Source organism: Mastigoproctus giganteus, chromosome 11 (genome assembly GCF_048544385.1).
Source record: "Mastigoproctus giganteus isolate SK-2022 chromosome 11, ASM4854438v1, whole genome shotgun sequence".
Taxonomy (NCBI): Eukaryota; Metazoa; Arthropoda; class Arachnida; order Uropygi; family Thelyphonidae; genus Mastigoproctus; species Mastigoproctus giganteus.
In genome coordinates this window covers 73,665,499-73,684,562 of record NC_143585.1, presented here as the reverse complement: position 1 = coordinate 73,684,562, position 19,064 = coordinate 73,665,499, and the positions used below count along the sequence as shown (strand labels likewise).

The window sequence follows — 19,064 nt, the reverse complement described above, 5'->3', positions numbered from 1 at the left end:
AAGAGTAAAGAAACAAAAGAAATTATGGTATGTTAAACAAACGCATATAAAATATATATAAATATACAAACAAAAATAAAAATAGATAAATATATTGTCGTATGATGCACAACACTCGTGCCATTATCAAGAGGGGCATGGTTGATGGTGAAAGGTGATAAATATGGGGGAGAACACTTAATGCAGGTATGTGGTTCACACTGTTAATTCAACAGAGGAACAAAAGGGAAATGTACAAACAAAATAGTAAAAGAAACTTGTCTAACTGACTAAGCCAAAAAATAAGGTGTGTGTGTGTGTGTGTGTGTGTGTGTGTGTGTGTGTGTGTGTGTGTGTGTGTGTGTGTGTGTGTGTGTGTGTGTGTGTGTGTGTGTGCGCGCGCGCGTGCGTGCGTGCGTGTGTACGCGTGTTTGATAAAACCTTTTCACCAAAACCACCCTGCTCAGTTAAGGGATACTATCTTGCTTATGGAATTTTCCTATTAAGGTGCATCACTAACTGGTAAAAACTCCAATATCTTACATGCTTAATGACACCAACATATGTAAGCGCTTGATATAAGATATTGCAAAGAAAGCATTTAATATAGGATACTGAATACTTTCTTCATGTTACTATTGCCACAAAAATTCTGAAATATACAGTATGTAATTTTATTTTATAACACAATTTAATAATTAAATGAACTATAGAAGTGCATGGTGTAACTCATACTGCTACCCCCATCACACAGCCTAACTATAAGTGTGTGTTAATTAGATAAGATTTAGGTATCAGTGGGAAATACATTCCTGTCCCTATATAGATTGCTGTGGTTCTGAGTAAATCACACCAGTCTAACATTCTGCTAATAGATGCTTACTTTCTTGCTTTAGTGTTTAATGGAGTGCTGGCAACTTAAAACATAATGCAGTAAGTCAAACTGACAGATGCAATTCACTGTAGTTTACTTTCCATGTGTGTGATACTTTTTAATTAATTGCAAGTTTGCTTTCCTTGTGTGTGTGATACTTTTTAATTAATTGCATAGCAAATGTAATTTGAATTTTCCTCATTAATGTATACATTTGTAATACATACATTTATAATAATAATTATAAATATTATCTCTAAGTGTCCTGTAATAATGAAAGAAAATGAAATAAAGATATACTGTAATATTTTTGATGTTTTATTAATTTTATACCAATAAGGGATCCAGGCTAAGGATTAGAATGAGGTTCATTTTTTCTAATATGAACTGAAGTACACTAAATGGTGATCCCTGTAATGTTGTGGAACATGCATTAAGAGCAACACATATGTAAAATTGTAATTTTTAACAACAAACAGTAATATGGTTTGAATGATGTCAATATGAATTCCAATAACATGTAAAATTATGCAGGAGATAACACCCTTACAAACTGCAGTGTTGTGTTGTAAAGTGCAGTGATTTTTGAATCCCAATACAAAGAATATATACAATTATATATATTACAAAATATTTTATATAAGAAGGTAAAAAACTGACTTGGTGATAAATTACTATAGGCCAATAATCATGAGAAGCTTTTAGAATATCCTTCTTCTTCCCTCACAAAAGTAAACAAATTGAGAGTCAAGTATAAGGTAGCAGAACTGGTGCAAGTGTGATACACTAACCTAGTAAAACAATGTTTCTTTTAGTATCACCAAGACAAAGAATGATGTCACAAGTCTCCAAGCTGCTAAGAACAGTCTACATTCTTAACCCTGTCAGACTGTATTAAGTTCTTGAACAAGGAAGACAAAAAAATTGTAACATACAGATAATTCAAACTTAGTTAGAATAAGACTCTTCATACAATATTATTATACCCTTGGAAAGAAGCCATTTTGGATTTTTTTTTTCTTCAAAAAATTACTATCCCCTTTCTTCTGGATTATTTTAAGCTTTGCACATTGCATAAGTCAGACCATTATTCTTTTAAATTATTATTTAAATTATTTTATTTTATTATTAATTTTTTTTGGAATAATGTTAATTGTATTCAAAAAATTTGTTTGCCTTTCTTCCTCTCTTGCAGTACTGAGAATATTGTTGGGGAGGGAGAATGCAGATATCAACAGAAATCTGAAACAGAAATAGTCAAACAAAAATACTTAATTGACAATTCAAATACTTTGGTTTGGATCTAATACTCCATTCAAAGATCAATAAAAATATGTAAGCTACCTTCAATCAGACATTAAACTGTTTTAGCATGGCTGCAAATTACGTGTTTCCAAGAACTTCTAGAACATATGTTCTAGAAAACTGAAAATTTTACATTATGACAGGCAATTTTTTAGTTGATAAAAAGAGCAACAAATTAACAAAACCATCATCTTACATTTTTCTGCACTGCATTTCCCACACAGATAAGTTACAATGAGCATGTTACAATAGTTTTTCCTTGGGTTATTATCCATGGCCAGGATAATGCTATCTAAAAAATGTTGACCTATGAAATTTTTAGCTGGTTGCTTGCCTCAAGATCTAACACTGTATCTATTAATATATCTATAAACTTTTTCTTATTTTACAAACCTCATCAGTAAAATAGAGTAAAACAAAAGCTTATCTGAAGGGATCTACTTCCATCTTTCTAAGAGAGAAGAGGGCTTGTTCAGCAACTTCAGTATTAAAATAAATACTTTATATTTCCAGCTTTACAAGTAAGAAAATAAAACATGCAAATTAATTTTTAATTAATATGAATGTGTTTCTAAACATTTCTCTATAAATTATACAGTTCACATAGATCAGTAGAATTTAAAGAGAAGCCATAATTAAATCCCTGTTTCAAGAGAAATGCTCTCTTGTCAATTATAGGTTGTGAAATTATTATTTCTTTCTTTTTTTATATATGTATATTCATTATTACTATTTTTCAGCTTATGCACTCCTTTTCAATTCCTTTCTTTCCTTTTCAAATACAGTTAGTATTAGTATTTGTGGTGGCAAATGATGCAAGAAAGCAAGATTATAAGGCATCAGCAAAAAAAAAACAAAAAAACTTCCCACATCACCCATTCATCCCCTCCAAATAGTTTGTCTACTTCTTCCATGAACTTATTCAAACTACCCACTTCCACAATAACAGCTTGTTGTTTATGTTTGTTTGTTTGTTATTTGGTTTTTAGGAGCATTAGCAACTAAGGCTATATTGCTCTGGGGATATGCAGTGGTCATTCCCTGACCTTTCCACATCCTCCGTATTTGGTGGTCACGGGCTCGAACCCCGGTCAAATCAAGAAGCGTGTGCTACGCACTGCTGCTCCTGCCCACCTGGCTATGGAGGTGCCACAACACAATAAGAGCTGGAAGTTTGTTGAAACAATCAACCACCCATTGGCTGAAGGCAAAACTTCCACACAACTATTCTCCAACCATCCTTCCTCAATTTGAATTTACATCCCTTCACGTGTGGCCTGAACAAGCAGAAGAATGCCATCAGCACTGAGCATGCTCAATCCATTCAAGGCTTTAATACATTCACTGCTTCCTCATGCAAATATGCAGCTTCAGATTTTTAATCCACTTAAAGGGAGTACCACCCTACCTTTAGAACTTTTTCTTCCAATTTGAAAGAAGAAAAACTGGATATTTCTGTCTAGCAACCTTCACCGGAATCTGATTAATTCAGTCATAGTGAAAAGAAAGTCCAAAAATGTCTCTGCCCTTTTCCATCCAGATTGGCTGAATCCCAGGTTAAAACCAGTTGTTAGAAAAGTTGGCAGCTAAAGTGTTAAACACCTCAATCAGATCACCTTGCAGGTACATAGTCTCCAGACACTGCAATTTGCAGAACTGAAGCCTTTCTTCGCAGGACCACCCTTTTCTTTCCCTCACCAATCTCGTTGACCTACTCTGCACCCATTCCAGCAGATCTACATCCTTCCTAAAATGAGGCTTCCACACCTGCATGCAGTACTCAAGTTTGTTATTGTTTGTTATTTGGTTTTTAGGAACATTAGCAACTAAGGCCATATTGCTCCGGGAATATGCGGTGGTCATTCCCTGACCTTTCCGCATCCTCCGTATTTGGTGGTGACTGGCTCGAACCCCGGTCTAATCAAGAAGCGTGTGCTACACACTGCTGCTCCTTCCCACCTGGCTACGGAGGCGCCCACAGTACTCAAGATGTGGCCTAACTATTACCTTGTATCCCTGCTAGCAAAATTCCTGTATATTGTTGATAAAACCCATGAGCTCTCTTGGCAGCCTTTATCCACTGCTCAGAGAACTTCATATCAGACCACAAAATTACTCCCCAGATCTTTCTTATTTTCCACTAACCTGAATTTAGTACCACACAGTGGTATTTTAACCTGGGATTACTGCTACCCATATGCAGTACCTAGTATTTATCAATGTTAAACTTGAACTACCATTTCTTGGCCCATCTGCCTAATTTTTCTAGTTCTTGTTGCAGCAGCTTATCCTATTTACTGTCATTAACCATCCTACCAACTCTGTATCATTTGCAAACTTGGACATTAAGCCTGCTATACCTTCATCAATATCATTATAGATATTGATGAAGGTATAGCAGGCTAATAAATATAGAAAACAATAATGGGTTCAGCACTAAACCCTGGGAGATTCCACTAATAACATTAGCCCACAAAGAACAGTGCCCATTAATAACCACTCTCTGTCCTCTCCCACTCAACCATCCTTTTATCTGGAGCAGTAACTTGTCCTTAATGACATACTGCTCCCATTTGTACAGCAAACTTTTATATGCAATAGTATCAAGGCTTTCCTGAAATCCAAGTATATGATATCAAAATTATTTTTGCACAGAGTTCCTTTGTTACTGCATCATAGTATCCAATCAGATTTGTTAGATAAGATCGCCACTTAAAAATTCCATGCTGTGACTGCAGTATAACTGGAGCAGTGTGGCATTTGTCTAAATGATCCTGCAGGGGTTCTTTAACCAGTACCTCCATTAATTTCCCTGGAGAAGTTAAACTAACAGGTCTGTAATTACTTGTGTTGCCCTTTGATCCTCCTTTGTGAATTGGGGTCATATTTGCACATCTCCAGTCCATGGGTACATCTGCTGAGTCCAAGGAAGCTCTCATATTAATGGCTAAGGGATTTTATATGATGCCTCCTTTAATATAACTGGATAGATCCCATCCACCCCAGGTGCTTTTTTATGTTTATCTTCAACAATTTCTCCTCCACTTTACTCTCAGTTATTACAAAATCATCTAGCTCACTGCCGGAGTTTAATTCACCTCTGCCATTCCCTTCCCTGAATAACTCCTCATGTGTGAATGTAGATGCAAAATACTCATTCAGATTATCACCTATCTGAGCAGGATCATCAACAGTCAAACCAAAGATATCAAGTGGACCAATCTGATTCATCCCCTTCCTTCTAGAGTTTACATAAGTAAAGAACTCTTTGCTGTTTTTATTTGCATCCTTTACCATAGAGGTTAGGCTGCCTTTGCCTGCCTAACCTCCTTTGTGACTTGGTTACAGACCAGCTTATATCTATCATAGGCTTCCATGTCACCTGTTAATTTATATGTATACCATGCATTTTTTTTTCTCTGCCACATGTCTAATTAGTTCATATGACATCCATTTAGGTCTAAACTTGAACAATATTTCTTATTTGGAATGAAAAGCCTAGTAGCTTCCAAGATTAATTCTTTGAACTTCCCATTTTGAATTTGCTGTTGGTAACATCATCAGTTGCTCCCGCAGTACAGAATTTAAATACTGTCTCAAACCACTATAGTTACCTTTACAAAAGCAAAAACCCTTCCCTTCATCCCTGATGGTAGTTAAATCCCACTTCAACACACTGTGATCATTTCCACCTAGTGGTTCCTTTATCTGCAGATTCTTAATCATGACGAATCACTACTGATAATCATATCAAGAGTATTACTCCCTCTAGTTGCTTCCCAAACATGCTGATGTAGAAAACAATCATCCAATAAATCCACAAAAGCCTTGCTGGTGTGCGAATGACCAACCCACAAATTCCAGTCGGTATCTGGGAAATTAAAATCCCCCATTATGAGACACACTGATTTACTGGCCCACTCTATTTCTCTGTACAGTTGTTTATTATACTCATCAGAGTCATTAGGCCTATAACACACTCCTACTCTCAATTTTGCTTTCCCAGTGCCTATGTCATACCAAACTGACTCGACACTGCACTGTCCAGCCATGTCGACTGGCTGTACTTTTTTTTTTTTTTTTATGTGAACCCCAAACACGAGAGGTATTAGAACCTATAGTACTTAGTACCGTGCTTGGGTTGGAGGTTGAGAAGACGAAAGAAGATATTTGTTGACATTGGACTTGAACTTCTGTAGATTGTAATTTTCAGGAAATACATATGAAGGAAGATTGTTCCAGAAAACGGCAGTTGAATGAATAAATGAGGAAGATGAAAAGTTGGTTCTGTGGGTTTGAAGTTGGACAGTAAATGGATGTTGGCTGGTGGCGGCACGTGTTTGGACTGTTTTGAAAGAGAGAGCGGGAATTATAGAAGCCAATTCAGAAGAACAGTACCCGTGGAAGTATCTGTAGAAGAGGCATGCAGCAGAAACAGTACGTCTATGAGAAAGCGAGTGGAGAGACTCTGTTAGAGATGAATCATTAATTAACCTAACTGCCCTCTTCTGAATGGAATCAAGAAGCCTGAGAGAAGTTTTGGGGGCACCACCCCAGATGTGGGAACAATATTCCATGGCAGGGCGGATTTGCGATTTACACAGAGTGAGCAGCTGTTTAGAAGAAAAGTAACACCGAGAGCAAAAGAGAAAACCAAGTTTTTTAGATGCAGAGGAAGCAATATTTGTAATGTGCTTGTGCACAAGAGAGATTAGAAGTCAGGGTAATCCCCAAAAGAGATATATCATTTTGCCTAGAAATCGGAGTGTCACTAAAGATAAGCATAGGAGCAGAAGAATCCTTTTTGTGAGATATAAGACAAGACTGAGTTTTAGAAGGGTTGAAATCAACTAAGTTATCTTTGCCCCAGTGGAGAATTACCTGAAGATCGGCATTTAAGGAATTGGTAGCAGATTTTTGAGAAGTTGAAGCTGATTGAGCAGGACAAGGTTTCTCAAAATGGAAAGTGGAATGCAATGTGCTATCATCGGCAAAACTATGGATAGGATTTCCAGTCAATGGAAGAAGGTCATTAATATACAAGAGGAAAAGAGTGGGGGAAAGAATTGAACCTTGGGGGACACCGGCATTAGTGGAGAAGTTAGAAGACAGAGAGCCATCCAACATCACCCTCAGTGAGCGATCAGAGAGAAAACTGGATAACCAATTACTAAAAACAGTTGGCAAACCATAAGATGGAAGCTTGTTTAGAAGACCTTTATGCCAAACACGATCAAAAGCCTTCCTTCGATTTTATGTTTCTTACTTAATAGCATAACCCCTCCTCCCTTCCTATCCTGTATATCCTTTCTGTACACATTGTACCCCTCAGATTCCAGTTCAGCATTCCTTATATCTGAGTGACACCATGTCTCTGATATTAGCATTAGTAGAGGCATACGATGCTTATGGTTGATGCTTATGCAGCATCAGCCAAAAAAAAAAAAAAACCTCCCATTTCACCCCTCCATATCTCAATATCTGCCTTTGATGGTGTTGACCAACAGATCAAATTCATTATATTTATTTACCAAACTCCTAGCATTGGTGTTACATGCACCTGTTCCTATTCTTAGCTGCCCTAACACAGCCGATGTATTTACTTGTTCCACAATGACTCTCAGCATTTTTCTGGAATCCCCTGCACCTTGTTTTCCACGCTGCTACTCATTCCAATAGCAGTGCAAGAATCGCTTTCACCTCTGCCAGCCGCTACTGTTAATCTATTAGCCCGGGTATCCCCCCCCAAGCTAGCAGTTTTCCGACCCACCTAACACTGCCTCAACAGCATCAGCAAATATTCTTGCACCCTTTCTATTTAAGTGTATTCCATCCCTGTAGAAGCAGTCTCTCCTGTTAACAAGCACAGACCAGGCTGAGAAAAGGTCTACCCCTGGAGCCTTACACAATCGCTCCTGGGCCGAATTGATCGAGAAGACTCTCATCATATACTACCTCCTATCGTGTCTGGGCAGAATTTCGGACACTTTCAAATCCCAACATTAACTCTCGGCTTTTTTTCAACATTGATCTGTACTTATTAATTAATTCTGCTGGTGAATGAATTGTCAAACTAATAGAGCAACCTTATCTGCGAAAATATCATTAGTGCCAACATGTACAACAATATCACCTTTAGTGCCCTTAAAAGATGATATCTGCTCTACATCATCATCAACCTCCGTCTCTGCAGACATACCCTGGTCCTGTTCCACCTATCCTTTTTGCACAATACGTTCCCCATTTCCCTGACAATACAGTCACCAACAACAACTAGTTCCTTTGGGACCAGCGCATTCTGCCTTGGAGGTTGCCGCTGTGTTGCGTGATGTTCAAGTGCAAGCTCTAACCTTGATGTGGGCTGCTGATAGGATGGCCCCTCAATTTAAATTCTTTGAGAGCATCCACCCTATCCTTCAAGCTCTCAAGCCCATAACAATGCTCAGTTGGAGCCTGATTTCCTCACACTCCTTAGTTGTAGAATAGATGTGTGGAAGTTTGCCTTTAGCCAGCAGGTAGCTGATTGCTGGAGAGGCTTCCATCTGTTGTTGTGGAAGTTAATAGTTTAAATAAATTTAAGGCTGAACTAGACAAATATTCGGACTGACCGGACGAGTGAAATGGGAGGGTTTCTTCTTTTTTTTTTGGCTGATGCTATATAAGCTTGCTTTCTTTCATCATGCGCCTCAGCTAATGCTAATCAAACTGATATTCGGGTGACATTTAAGTCAATTGGATCTAATTTTGGCAAAGTCCGGACAGTCTGTAACAGCCAAATCTTCTGCTTGCGCCTTCAAGACGGTGAGACAGATAGTAACCCTGGGTATATCTCCAATTGCAAGTCCTGAAATATGGCACCTAGCACACTGTGGGTGACCACCCAGGTGCAAACCAATGTAAGCAAGGGTCAAGGCATGGCATCCACACCACACAGAGGAATGCCACCCCTCTGTGTTACCAGGTAATATTAGGTGGTAGATGGCTTCTGTCAACCAGTATAATACCACCACTTTGCTTATTGGAGGCTTGAAGTGGTGGAACCAAAGTTTCGTCTCCAGAGAAAAGCCAAGGTAAACCCTCCCCATCTCTTCCACCATGCAGTATGATTGATGTCTTTTGAGGTTATGATGGACATCATGGCGAGATCCAATCTTCCTTACATTTCGAGGGTACAGCTCTAAAACAGTGTTCGCAGGCCAGCCACTAGCTAGTACACTGGACCGAACCTATTAGTAACTCTCTAGGAAGTTTCCGGATCAGCTAGTGTATAGTCTCGCTGCCTTTACTCTGCCAGATAGCAACTGGAGGGAGTCCAAGTAGTGTGTATGCGGGGGGGGGGGGGGTCATTGTTGAGACCACGTTATGCCAAGGAGTTGGGTATATTCTTACCATGTGTATGCCATATTCAAAAATATTATTTCATACAGCATATCCCTCCCCCCAACACTTTTTCTTACTACTGAATACACCATGAATTGTCAAACTAATAGAGCAACCTTATCTGTGAAAAGATCTAAACTTCCCAAATGCTTCCTTGTCCATTTCATAAATACACATGATCTCAAGTCCATTTCCACATATAGTCTGCCAAAACCCAATGTACTCTTTCTGATAGAATCCCAATTATCAGTTGATTCAACCACTGGTCAACTCAGTTGTCTGAATTATTCGCTGTAGATTCCATTTGCTTCAAAGGTGGTACACTTCTGCATATGTACATTCTGATATTTCCTGTCAGAGACTTAGTAATTTGCAATCTGCTCTTTTCAATCTTCCTTGGCTTAAAATCGCTCTACCACATTCTGTCAAATTCATTTGTTGCCTTGGTTGTTCTCCCAACTCAACTAATCACTTAGAACTCTTCGACTCCTCTCTTTGAACTTTCTGAAGTCCAACTTTCCTAACAGTGAGGTCATTTTCATTGGCGATTTTATGTTCACAACTCCAGCTGTCTTCCATTTTCCAGTCACACGGACCCAACTGGTCTAGATGCTGAGGCTTTTGCAATTACTAATGACCTCGCACGGACTGTTCATTTACCTACCAGAATACCAGACAATCATAACCACACAGCCAACACACTTGATCTTTTTTTCACAAACAACCCTTCTAAGTACACGGGTGAAGTGAGTGGTCCTCTAGACACCTCAGATCACAACTTGGTGATGTTGTCTTCTCTAATGGAGCCTTTCTCTCATGGCTATTCCCTACTTTGTATTATTTGGCATTACAAGAATGCAAAATGGGATGATCTGCAAGAATTCTTTTCTTCTTTTCTTTGATCGGATTATTGTTTCAAAACTTCTAATGTCAACGTTTGTTCAGATCATGTCAGTAAAATTATTCTTGTAGGGAAGGAATACTTTATTCTAAACTCCACCTTAAAATCTCATCCTTTATCTAAACTTTGGTTTCCAATAAATGTGCTAAGGCTGTTCAAGAGAAGTGTATATCTTAATTGGCTTGTTTCCAAATATTCAGTTTCATTTTCTACCTACACCAAAGCTCACAATTGTAAAGCAGTTATTAATCAGTCCAAACTAGGTTTCGAACAGGCTAAGAGTACAAAACTTTTTTCTTGTCCAAATGGTAGCTGTGCATTCTGGTTTCTTGTCAAAGCTATTGGCCGCAACTTTTATCAAACATTGTTGTCAAAATTTTATCAAAAAACATTGATATGTCAATGTTTTAGCAAACATTGACATATGAAATTAAAATAAATTTGAGAAATGAAACTTAAATCACTAGTAATGATATACACCAATGAACAATTTTATTACAGTAACTATGTGCACACAACAAATTGTCCCAAGAGTAAGACATCTCCGATGTATTCATTAGCTAGATTTTGAAACAGGTGTAAAGCAAACATTTTGATGGACCTATAAATGACATCAAAAAGAAGAGGTATGTGAAGTACAGTTCAAATATTTTTCAGTTATACTAGTGGGAAACTAGAGCATTCATAGTTTTGTAGAGATCACAAGTTCAAATGAACTAATGAGACTCGTAACAGAGAAGAAAAATGCATGGGATGCATATAAATTATCAAGCGACTCAGAAGCCTATGGCAGATATAAGTTAATCTGTAATCAGGTGACAAAGGAGGTTCGGCAGGCGAAGACAGATTACGAGAAATCCTTGGCAAACGATGCTAAGAAAAACAGCAAGGATTTCTTTACTTATATAAACTCTAAAAGGAAGAGGATGAATCTGATTGGTCCACTTGACATCGATGGTTCGACTGTTGATGAACCTACTCAAATAGCAAACAAACTGAATGAGTATTTTGCATCTACATTCACACGTGAGGAATTATTAAGGTTTGAAAATGGCAGAAGGTTATCAAATTGTAGCAAGATACATAATGATTTTGTAATAACTGAGAGCAAAGTGGAAGAGAAATTGTTGAAGTTAAACGTAAGAAAAGTACCTGGGGTGGATGGGGTTTTTGATAAAACAAAATTTTATCAAAAAAAAGTTGCCATCCACTTTTTTTTTTCAATTGTAGTATTGAAATTTTCCAGATATACTTTTCTATTTAAACAAAAATTAATATCAATTAGCTATTTCTACTAATCAAATAATACTAACAAATAACCCTAACAGAAATATTTAAAATTCTATTCTATAGAATAGAATTTTAAATATTTCCTTCACAGATTAATCTCATAGAATTTAATAGAAACCTTTTTTTCATAGAAACCTTTCCATCACGGGTTAATTTCATAGAAAATCACTATTAGGGCTATTTGATATTTAAGTCACTCATTATTAAGCCACTAGCACATACATTTGGGTCATTCTGATCTCCCAAAACACACAAATGAAAGCTTTCAGTTCTTTCCCATTCTATACCATTCTGTCCATTCAGCACTAACTCAAAATATTATTATTATTATTATTATTATTAGCCATATGGTACAAGGAAGCCTGAGGCTTATGCTGCACCAGCCAAAAAAAAAAAAAAAAAAATTCCCGAGTTACCCTGAGAGAGAGAGAGAGAGAGAGAGAAGTAGAAAGGAACCACCAAGAAAGAGAAGAATGATGATATCCAGCTCAGGACCCTGGGTTTGCCAAGCCCATACTCACCAGATGTGTGTTGTTTTTTCTTATTTTCACAATTAAAAATTTGGGAAATTTTTATGGAACAAGGCCAAATTGGCTCCTGTAGATCTATGAATCCTCCTGAATCTGCAGGTTAATTATAAAATTAATTATGTAGTCCAATAATGTGGAGCTGTGTACATAAGAGTGCAGGGAAATGAGATAAACAGTAACTGTAGTCAAGGCCACACCTAAACATACAAACAATACAGAAACCTTATATACAGGGTTGTTAAAATTAAAGTATCCCTATGTAGAGGGCTCTGGAGTGAGTTCTAAGGCTCGTACTGAAGAGAAATTTGGACAACAGGTACAATAAAGAATGCGCTCACCATTTATAGGGGGGAAAAAAATTAGTTACAAAATTTGTCACTATATGGCACTGTGGCAATACAAATCACTTGAACAGTGCTACAATTGTTCAATGTGTTCTCCATTTTGGGCAACAACAGTTTCCATTCGAAGAATTTTCTAGCATTTTCTACAGCAGAACGTAACATGTCAACTGGAATAGCCAGCACATGAAGTCTAATGCTATCCTTCAGATCTGCCAGAGTTTGACATCCTTCTGCATACACCTGGTTCTTCAAAAAACCACGCAACCAGAAGTTGCATAGGGTGAAGTCCAGTGATCAGGGTGGCCAAGATGTCTGGAAACAGCGGCCGATGACCCATTCATCTGTAAAGCATTGCCTTAGCAATCTTTGGACACAACGGTGGATGTGGGGTGGTGCACCATCTTGCATGAATATGGTATCCCGTATATAAGGCACCCACATTGTTGCAGCTCTGGTATTGCAAAATTTGCCGATATTTCATAATATTCCTGTCCAGTGACGGAACAGGTGTGAGGTCCAGTCGGTGTTACCTGTTCAAAAAAATATGGCCCAATCATGAATGTGGCCGTAAATCCACACCACACTGTCACTTTTCGGTGTCAGAAGCCTATTTTATGCACTTCTGACGCTGAAATTCTCTGATAACCACAGCTGCATTGTTGCTGTTCTTATAGTACAGCTTCACTAATAGTGCATTTTCCTCTAACGTTGTTGGCATTGCTGCTGTAGTGCAGGCAAACATCTACTGTATGATTTTGAAGAGACTGCTTTGCTTTTATACAGTACAGTAGAGCTGAGTAGTGGTGCTGTGGCAATAACTTACAATTATGCAAGTAATGTAAGTTATTTGCATAATCGTAACTAAGATAGTCACGCACCATACAGTGACACAGTGCCATGCAGTGACAAATTTTGTAGCTAATTTTTTTTTTTCCAATAAATGCCTAGCGCATTCTTTATTATACCTGTTGTCCAAATTTCTCTTCAGTACGAGCCTTAGAACTCGCTCCAGAGCCCTCTACATAGGGATACTTTAATTTTAACAACCCTGTATATAAGGTTTCTGTATTGTTTGTATGTTTAGGTGTGGCCTTGACTACAGTTACTGTTTATCTCATTTCCTTGCACTCTTATGTACACAGCTCCACATTATTGGACTACATAATTAATTTTATAATTAACCTGCAGATTCAGGAGGATTCATAGATCTATAGGAGCCAATTTGGCCTTGTTCCATAAAAATTTCCCAAATTTTTAATTGTTAAAATAAGAAAAACACTTTCCTTAAAAGATATTTTGAGTTAGTGCTGAATGGACAGAATGGTATAGAATGGGAAAGAACTGAAAGCTTTCATTTGTGTGTTTTGGGAGATCAGAATGACCCAAATGTATGTGCTAGTGGCTTAATAATGAGTGACTTAAATATCAAATAGCCCTAATAGTGATTTTCTATGAAATTAACCTGTGATGGAAAGGTTTCTATTAAATTCTATGAGATTAATCTGTGAAGGAAATATTTAAAATTCTATTCTATAAAATAGAATTTTAAATATTTCTGTTAGGGTTATTTGTTAGTATTATTTGATTAGTAGAAATAGCTAATTGATATTAATTTTTGTTTAAATAGAAAAGTATATCTAGAAAATTTCAATACTACAATTGAAAAAAAAAGTGGATGGCAACATTGACATATGAAATTAAAATAAATTTGACAAATGAAACTTAAATCACTAGTAATGATATACACCAATGAACTATTTTATTACAGTAACTATGTGCACACAACAAATTGTCCCAAGGGTAAGACATCTCCGATGTATTCATTAGCTAGATTTTGAAACAGGTGTAAAACAAACATTTTGATGGACCTATAAATGACATCAAAAAGAAGAGGTATGTGAAGTAGAGTTCAAATATTTTTCAGTTATACTAGTGAGGAACTAGTATAAATTTTGTAGCTAATTTTTTTTTCCAATAAATGCCTAGCACATTCTTTATTATACCTGTTGTCCAAATTTCTCTTCAGTATAAGCCTTAGAACTCTCTCCAGGACCCTCTACATAGGGATACTTTAATTTTAACAACCCTGTATTATTTACAAACAAACACAATCAACACCTTTGGAAAGTGGCACTGTGAGGCAGTTGCCTCTATCATACATATTAATTCATTCTTGTAGAAGCAGTAGCAGATTTAAACATAAACAAATGCAGGGAGGGACACCTAGAATTACTGTATATTTATGATTTTGAAATAATTATGAATTAAGATACTTCTTGGCAAACACTGAAACAGCTTTAATAAGTGATAACTACGATTAGGATTAATAATAAAAATATATAACAGAGCAATCTGTTTTTATATATAAATATATAATTAGATTTACTATGTCGATCAGATTAGATTTACTATCTCTAGGCAGTGGTAGCACCAGGATTTTCTTAAGGAGGGGCAAAACCCTGGGGAATCATAGGGCTTTAATCATTATTATTATTAGCCATATAGTAGTAGTAGTAGTGGCATGTGATGCAAGAAAGCAAGTGTATGAGCTTATGCAGCATCAGCCAAAAAAAAAAAAAAATCACGCCATTCCCTCCAAATGCCTGTCCAGTTCCTCCTTAAATTTATTCAACCTATCAACTTCCACAACGAAAGATGGAAGTTTGTTCCAGCAATTAACCACCCGCTGGCTAAAGGCAAATTTCCGCACATTTATTCTACATCTGTCCTTTCTTAATTTGAATTTATGCCCCCTTAGGTTCGTAATCTGAACAAGTGGAAGGATCCCATCAGAATTCAGCGTGCTCAACCCATTCAAGGCCTTATATACCTCAATCAGATCACCGCGCAGGCGCCTAGTCTCCAGCCACTGCAATTTGCAGAACTTAAGCCTCTCTTGGTAAGAGGATCCCTTCATTCCCCTCACCAATCTTGTTGCCCTTCTCTGTACACGCTCAAGTAAATCTACATCCTTCCTAAAATGAGGCCTCCAGACCTGTACGCAATACTCAAGGCGTGGCCTGCCCATTGCCTTATACAGAGGGACAATCACCTCCTTCTCCCTGCTAGCAAAATTCCTATATATCATTGACAAAACACCATGACCTGCCTGGCAGCCTGTCTGCATTGCTCAGAAAACTTCATATCTACCTGCACAATTACTCCCAGGTCTTTTTCATTTTCTACCACCTTAAGTGTAGTACCACACAGTTGGTACGTTTCTCTGGGGTTACTTCTACCCATATGCAGTACTTTGCATTTGTCAAGGTTAAACTTCAGTTGCCACTTCTTAGCCCATCTGCCCAAATTATCTAGATCCTGTTGCAGTAGCACACTGCCATTACTGTCATTAACAACCCTGCCAACCTTTGTATCATCTGCAAACTTCGACATCAAGCCTGATATACCTTCATCAACATCATTGATAAATATACAAAACAACAGTGGACCTAGCACCGAACCCTGTGGGACACCACTAATAACATTAGTCCACGAAGAGCAGCACCCATTGATTACCATCCTCTGTCTTCTCCCACTTAACCATCCTTTTATCCACTGTAGCAACTTACCCTTAATACCATTCTGCTCCAATTTGTACAATAGTCTTCCATGCACAACAGTGTTTTTTGCTTCCAGTTCCTTTGTAACCACATCATAATATCCTATCAAATTTGTCAGACAAGACTTTCCCTTAACAAACCCATGCTGTGCCTGAATTATTGCTGCAGTCTTGTCTAGATGATCCTGCAATGCATCTTTAACCAGTGACTCCATTATTTTACCCGGAACAGAAGTTAAACTAACTGGTCTGTAATTACTCGTGTCACCCTTCAATCCCCCTTTGTGAATTGGGGATACATTTGCACATCTCCAGTCCGTGGGAACCTCCCCTGAGTCCAAGGATGCTCTCATAATTATGGCTAAGGGTTTGCATAGTTGCTTTGCCACCTCCTTTAATATAACTGGATAGATCCCATCCACCCCAGGTGCTTTTCTTATGTTTAACTTCAACAATTTCTTCTCCACTTTGCTTTCAGTTATTACAAAATCATTAAGTATCCTGCTACAATTTGATAACCTTCTGCCATTTTCAAACCTTAATAATTCCTTATGTGTGAATGTAGATGCAAAATACTCATTCAATTTGTTTGCTATCTGAGTAGGATCATCAACAGTCGTGCAACAATATGGTGCAAGGAAGCCTGACAATTATGCTGCACCAGACAAAACAAAAAAAATTCCCCGAGTTACCCTGAGAGAGAGAGAGAGAGAGAGAGAGAGAGTCAGAAGTAGAAAGGAATCACCAAGAAAGAGAAGAATGATGATATCCAGCTCAGAACCCTGGGTGTGCCAAGCCCATACTCAAAAGATATGAGTCCCTGGGGTGGCCATCATATAGTAATAAAAAAAAAAATCCATGCACAGCATTAATAGTAAATACAAGCAAATGTTTCACACTAAAACTTTTGCTTGCACTGTATTTTAATTCATTTAATTCACTGAAAAATAGCTTTGTTCAGTTTTGTGAAAATAAGTATATATAACTCATAGTAAATGTTGAATGTAGGAACCATTTTAGGTTTTTCTTGTGAATAAAATTTTATTTTTATGTGAGAATACAATCATATTTTTGTATGAAATGGGTCAAAAAAAAAAAAAAAAGTAGCCTGTAGCCTTACTGAAAAGTGAAATCTAAAGCAGTGTTATTAAATGCTTTAAGAGATTTAAATGGATTGGGAATTTTCATTTTTGAAAAAAGTAAAATTATTGGCTTACACTTTCTACACTGTGGTAACAGAATGTTTTATGAAAACATTCTTTAATGAAAGAATTTTGTAACAACTCTGTTCAATTCCTATTGAAATAATATAACATACCTTAATGAGATGAATTTTGACACCTGAAATTGCTTTAATATTACTAACAAATATATATATATTTTTTTTCTAAATCAAATACAGCTGTGGTGGATAAGTATAACTGTCCAAGTTATAATAAACATTTTGCTATTCTTGAGGTGCAGGAAGCAGTGGTGAAACTACAAATCCTGATCCCACCATGCACTTCAACCATTCCAAAACTCTCTGAACCCCATTAGCCTTTGCTCTCCCTCCCAGCAGAGGAAGACTTGATAGTATGGTAGTTTCACCACTGGCAAGCCCACATTGCAGTGTTTTCGTTTTGGTACTCCCCCCCTTCATAATATTTCAAGTAATTAATATTTTTTGGCATGGGCCTGCAATTTTACATTCAATGTACTGCTATTACTGATAATACTCATTACTTAAATTAGTTTTAACGTTTGTTTTATTTGTTGCTTTCTTAATGCAATATATTTAAGTGATATGACATAACAAAAAAAATTAAAAAAAAAAAAAAATATATATATATATATATATATAACAGCAAAATAAACAGTTGTCAGTCTAATTACAAGGGGGCAGGAGATAATGCCATACAAGTTCGAGAGAATATTTGCAACAAGAATTGAATGAGATGGAGAACATTCTACGATGCACTTTCATTGGATTCGTTTGAGAACTATTGCTTTTGTCAATGCTTACCTGGAATTCGATTTCGTAGGGGTCTTCCCCTGAATTTCCCCTACTATCGAAAATCTCTACACGATTTAAAAAGTTTCGTAAGATGGTCTTTAATGGTGTCTTCATGTTGTCACGTCATTTTAGCGACATCAATTCGAAATAAATTATCCTTTAAGGAACCGTCACTTCCAAAGAACTGCTTTACTTGGAAATGAAGGTCACGGTTTCGTAATACCTTACCATTACTCATTCACAGCATTTTACTTTTTTTTTTTTTTTAATCTCCTTAGGCAACGAGCAAACCATGTAAACTCGATTTCAACCGGAACCTCCCAACCTCCTCTGCACACTGACTTCATTTTTTTTTTAAATCGCCACCTCTTGATCAAAGAATGAGACCCTTGTTTAACTTTTTTTTTTGTTTTTTAAAGTACCAGTGATATAATTAACTAGAGCAATAACGTTCTGAAATTCCAAATCGCGTCAATACTCGTTTCTGTAATATCGTATTCGTTGATATAAAAATGAGCTACCTGGATTTTTTTCTCTGTTTTTTGTTACCGATCTGTATGAGGAGCGAGTTTTCAAAATATACAGTACTTTTAAATAACGACCAAGTTTGTTATTCTTTGTTATTTGGATTTTTAGGAGCATTAGCAACTAAGGCCATATTGCTCTGGGATATGCGGTGGTCATTCCCTGACCTTTCCGCACCTGACCTTTTCTGACCTTTCTGCTTTCATTCCCTGACCTTTCTGCTGCTCCTTCCCACCTGGCTACCGAGACGCCGTAACGACCAAACTATGAGCAGATAAAGTTGAAGGGAATTATTCTAAAAAATGAAAACGGGGCATTTAAAGAATTCCTTCATTTGGCCTGCATGTTGATCATTGTACAACCACAGAAATGTCATTTTTT

At 37.1% G+C, this 19,064-nt stretch overlaps 1 protein-coding gene across 1 annotated transcript in view; it reads right to left on the bottom strand.

The window, feature by feature from the left end:
• Positions 1-18,370, bottom strand: part of LOC150078126 (tyrosine-protein phosphatase non-receptor type 12-like) — a 115,608-nt gene extending 97,238 nt beyond the window's left edge. Inside the window, exon 1 of the mRNA XM_090384472.1 lies at positions 18,168-18,370. Within this exon, the coding sequence (XP_090240598.1) occupies positions 18,168-18,272 (105 nt within the window). The 5' untranslated portion in view covers positions 18,273-18,370. The remainder of the gene's footprint in view (positions 1-18,167) is intronic.
• Positions 18,371-19,064: the final 694 nt, after the last annotated feature.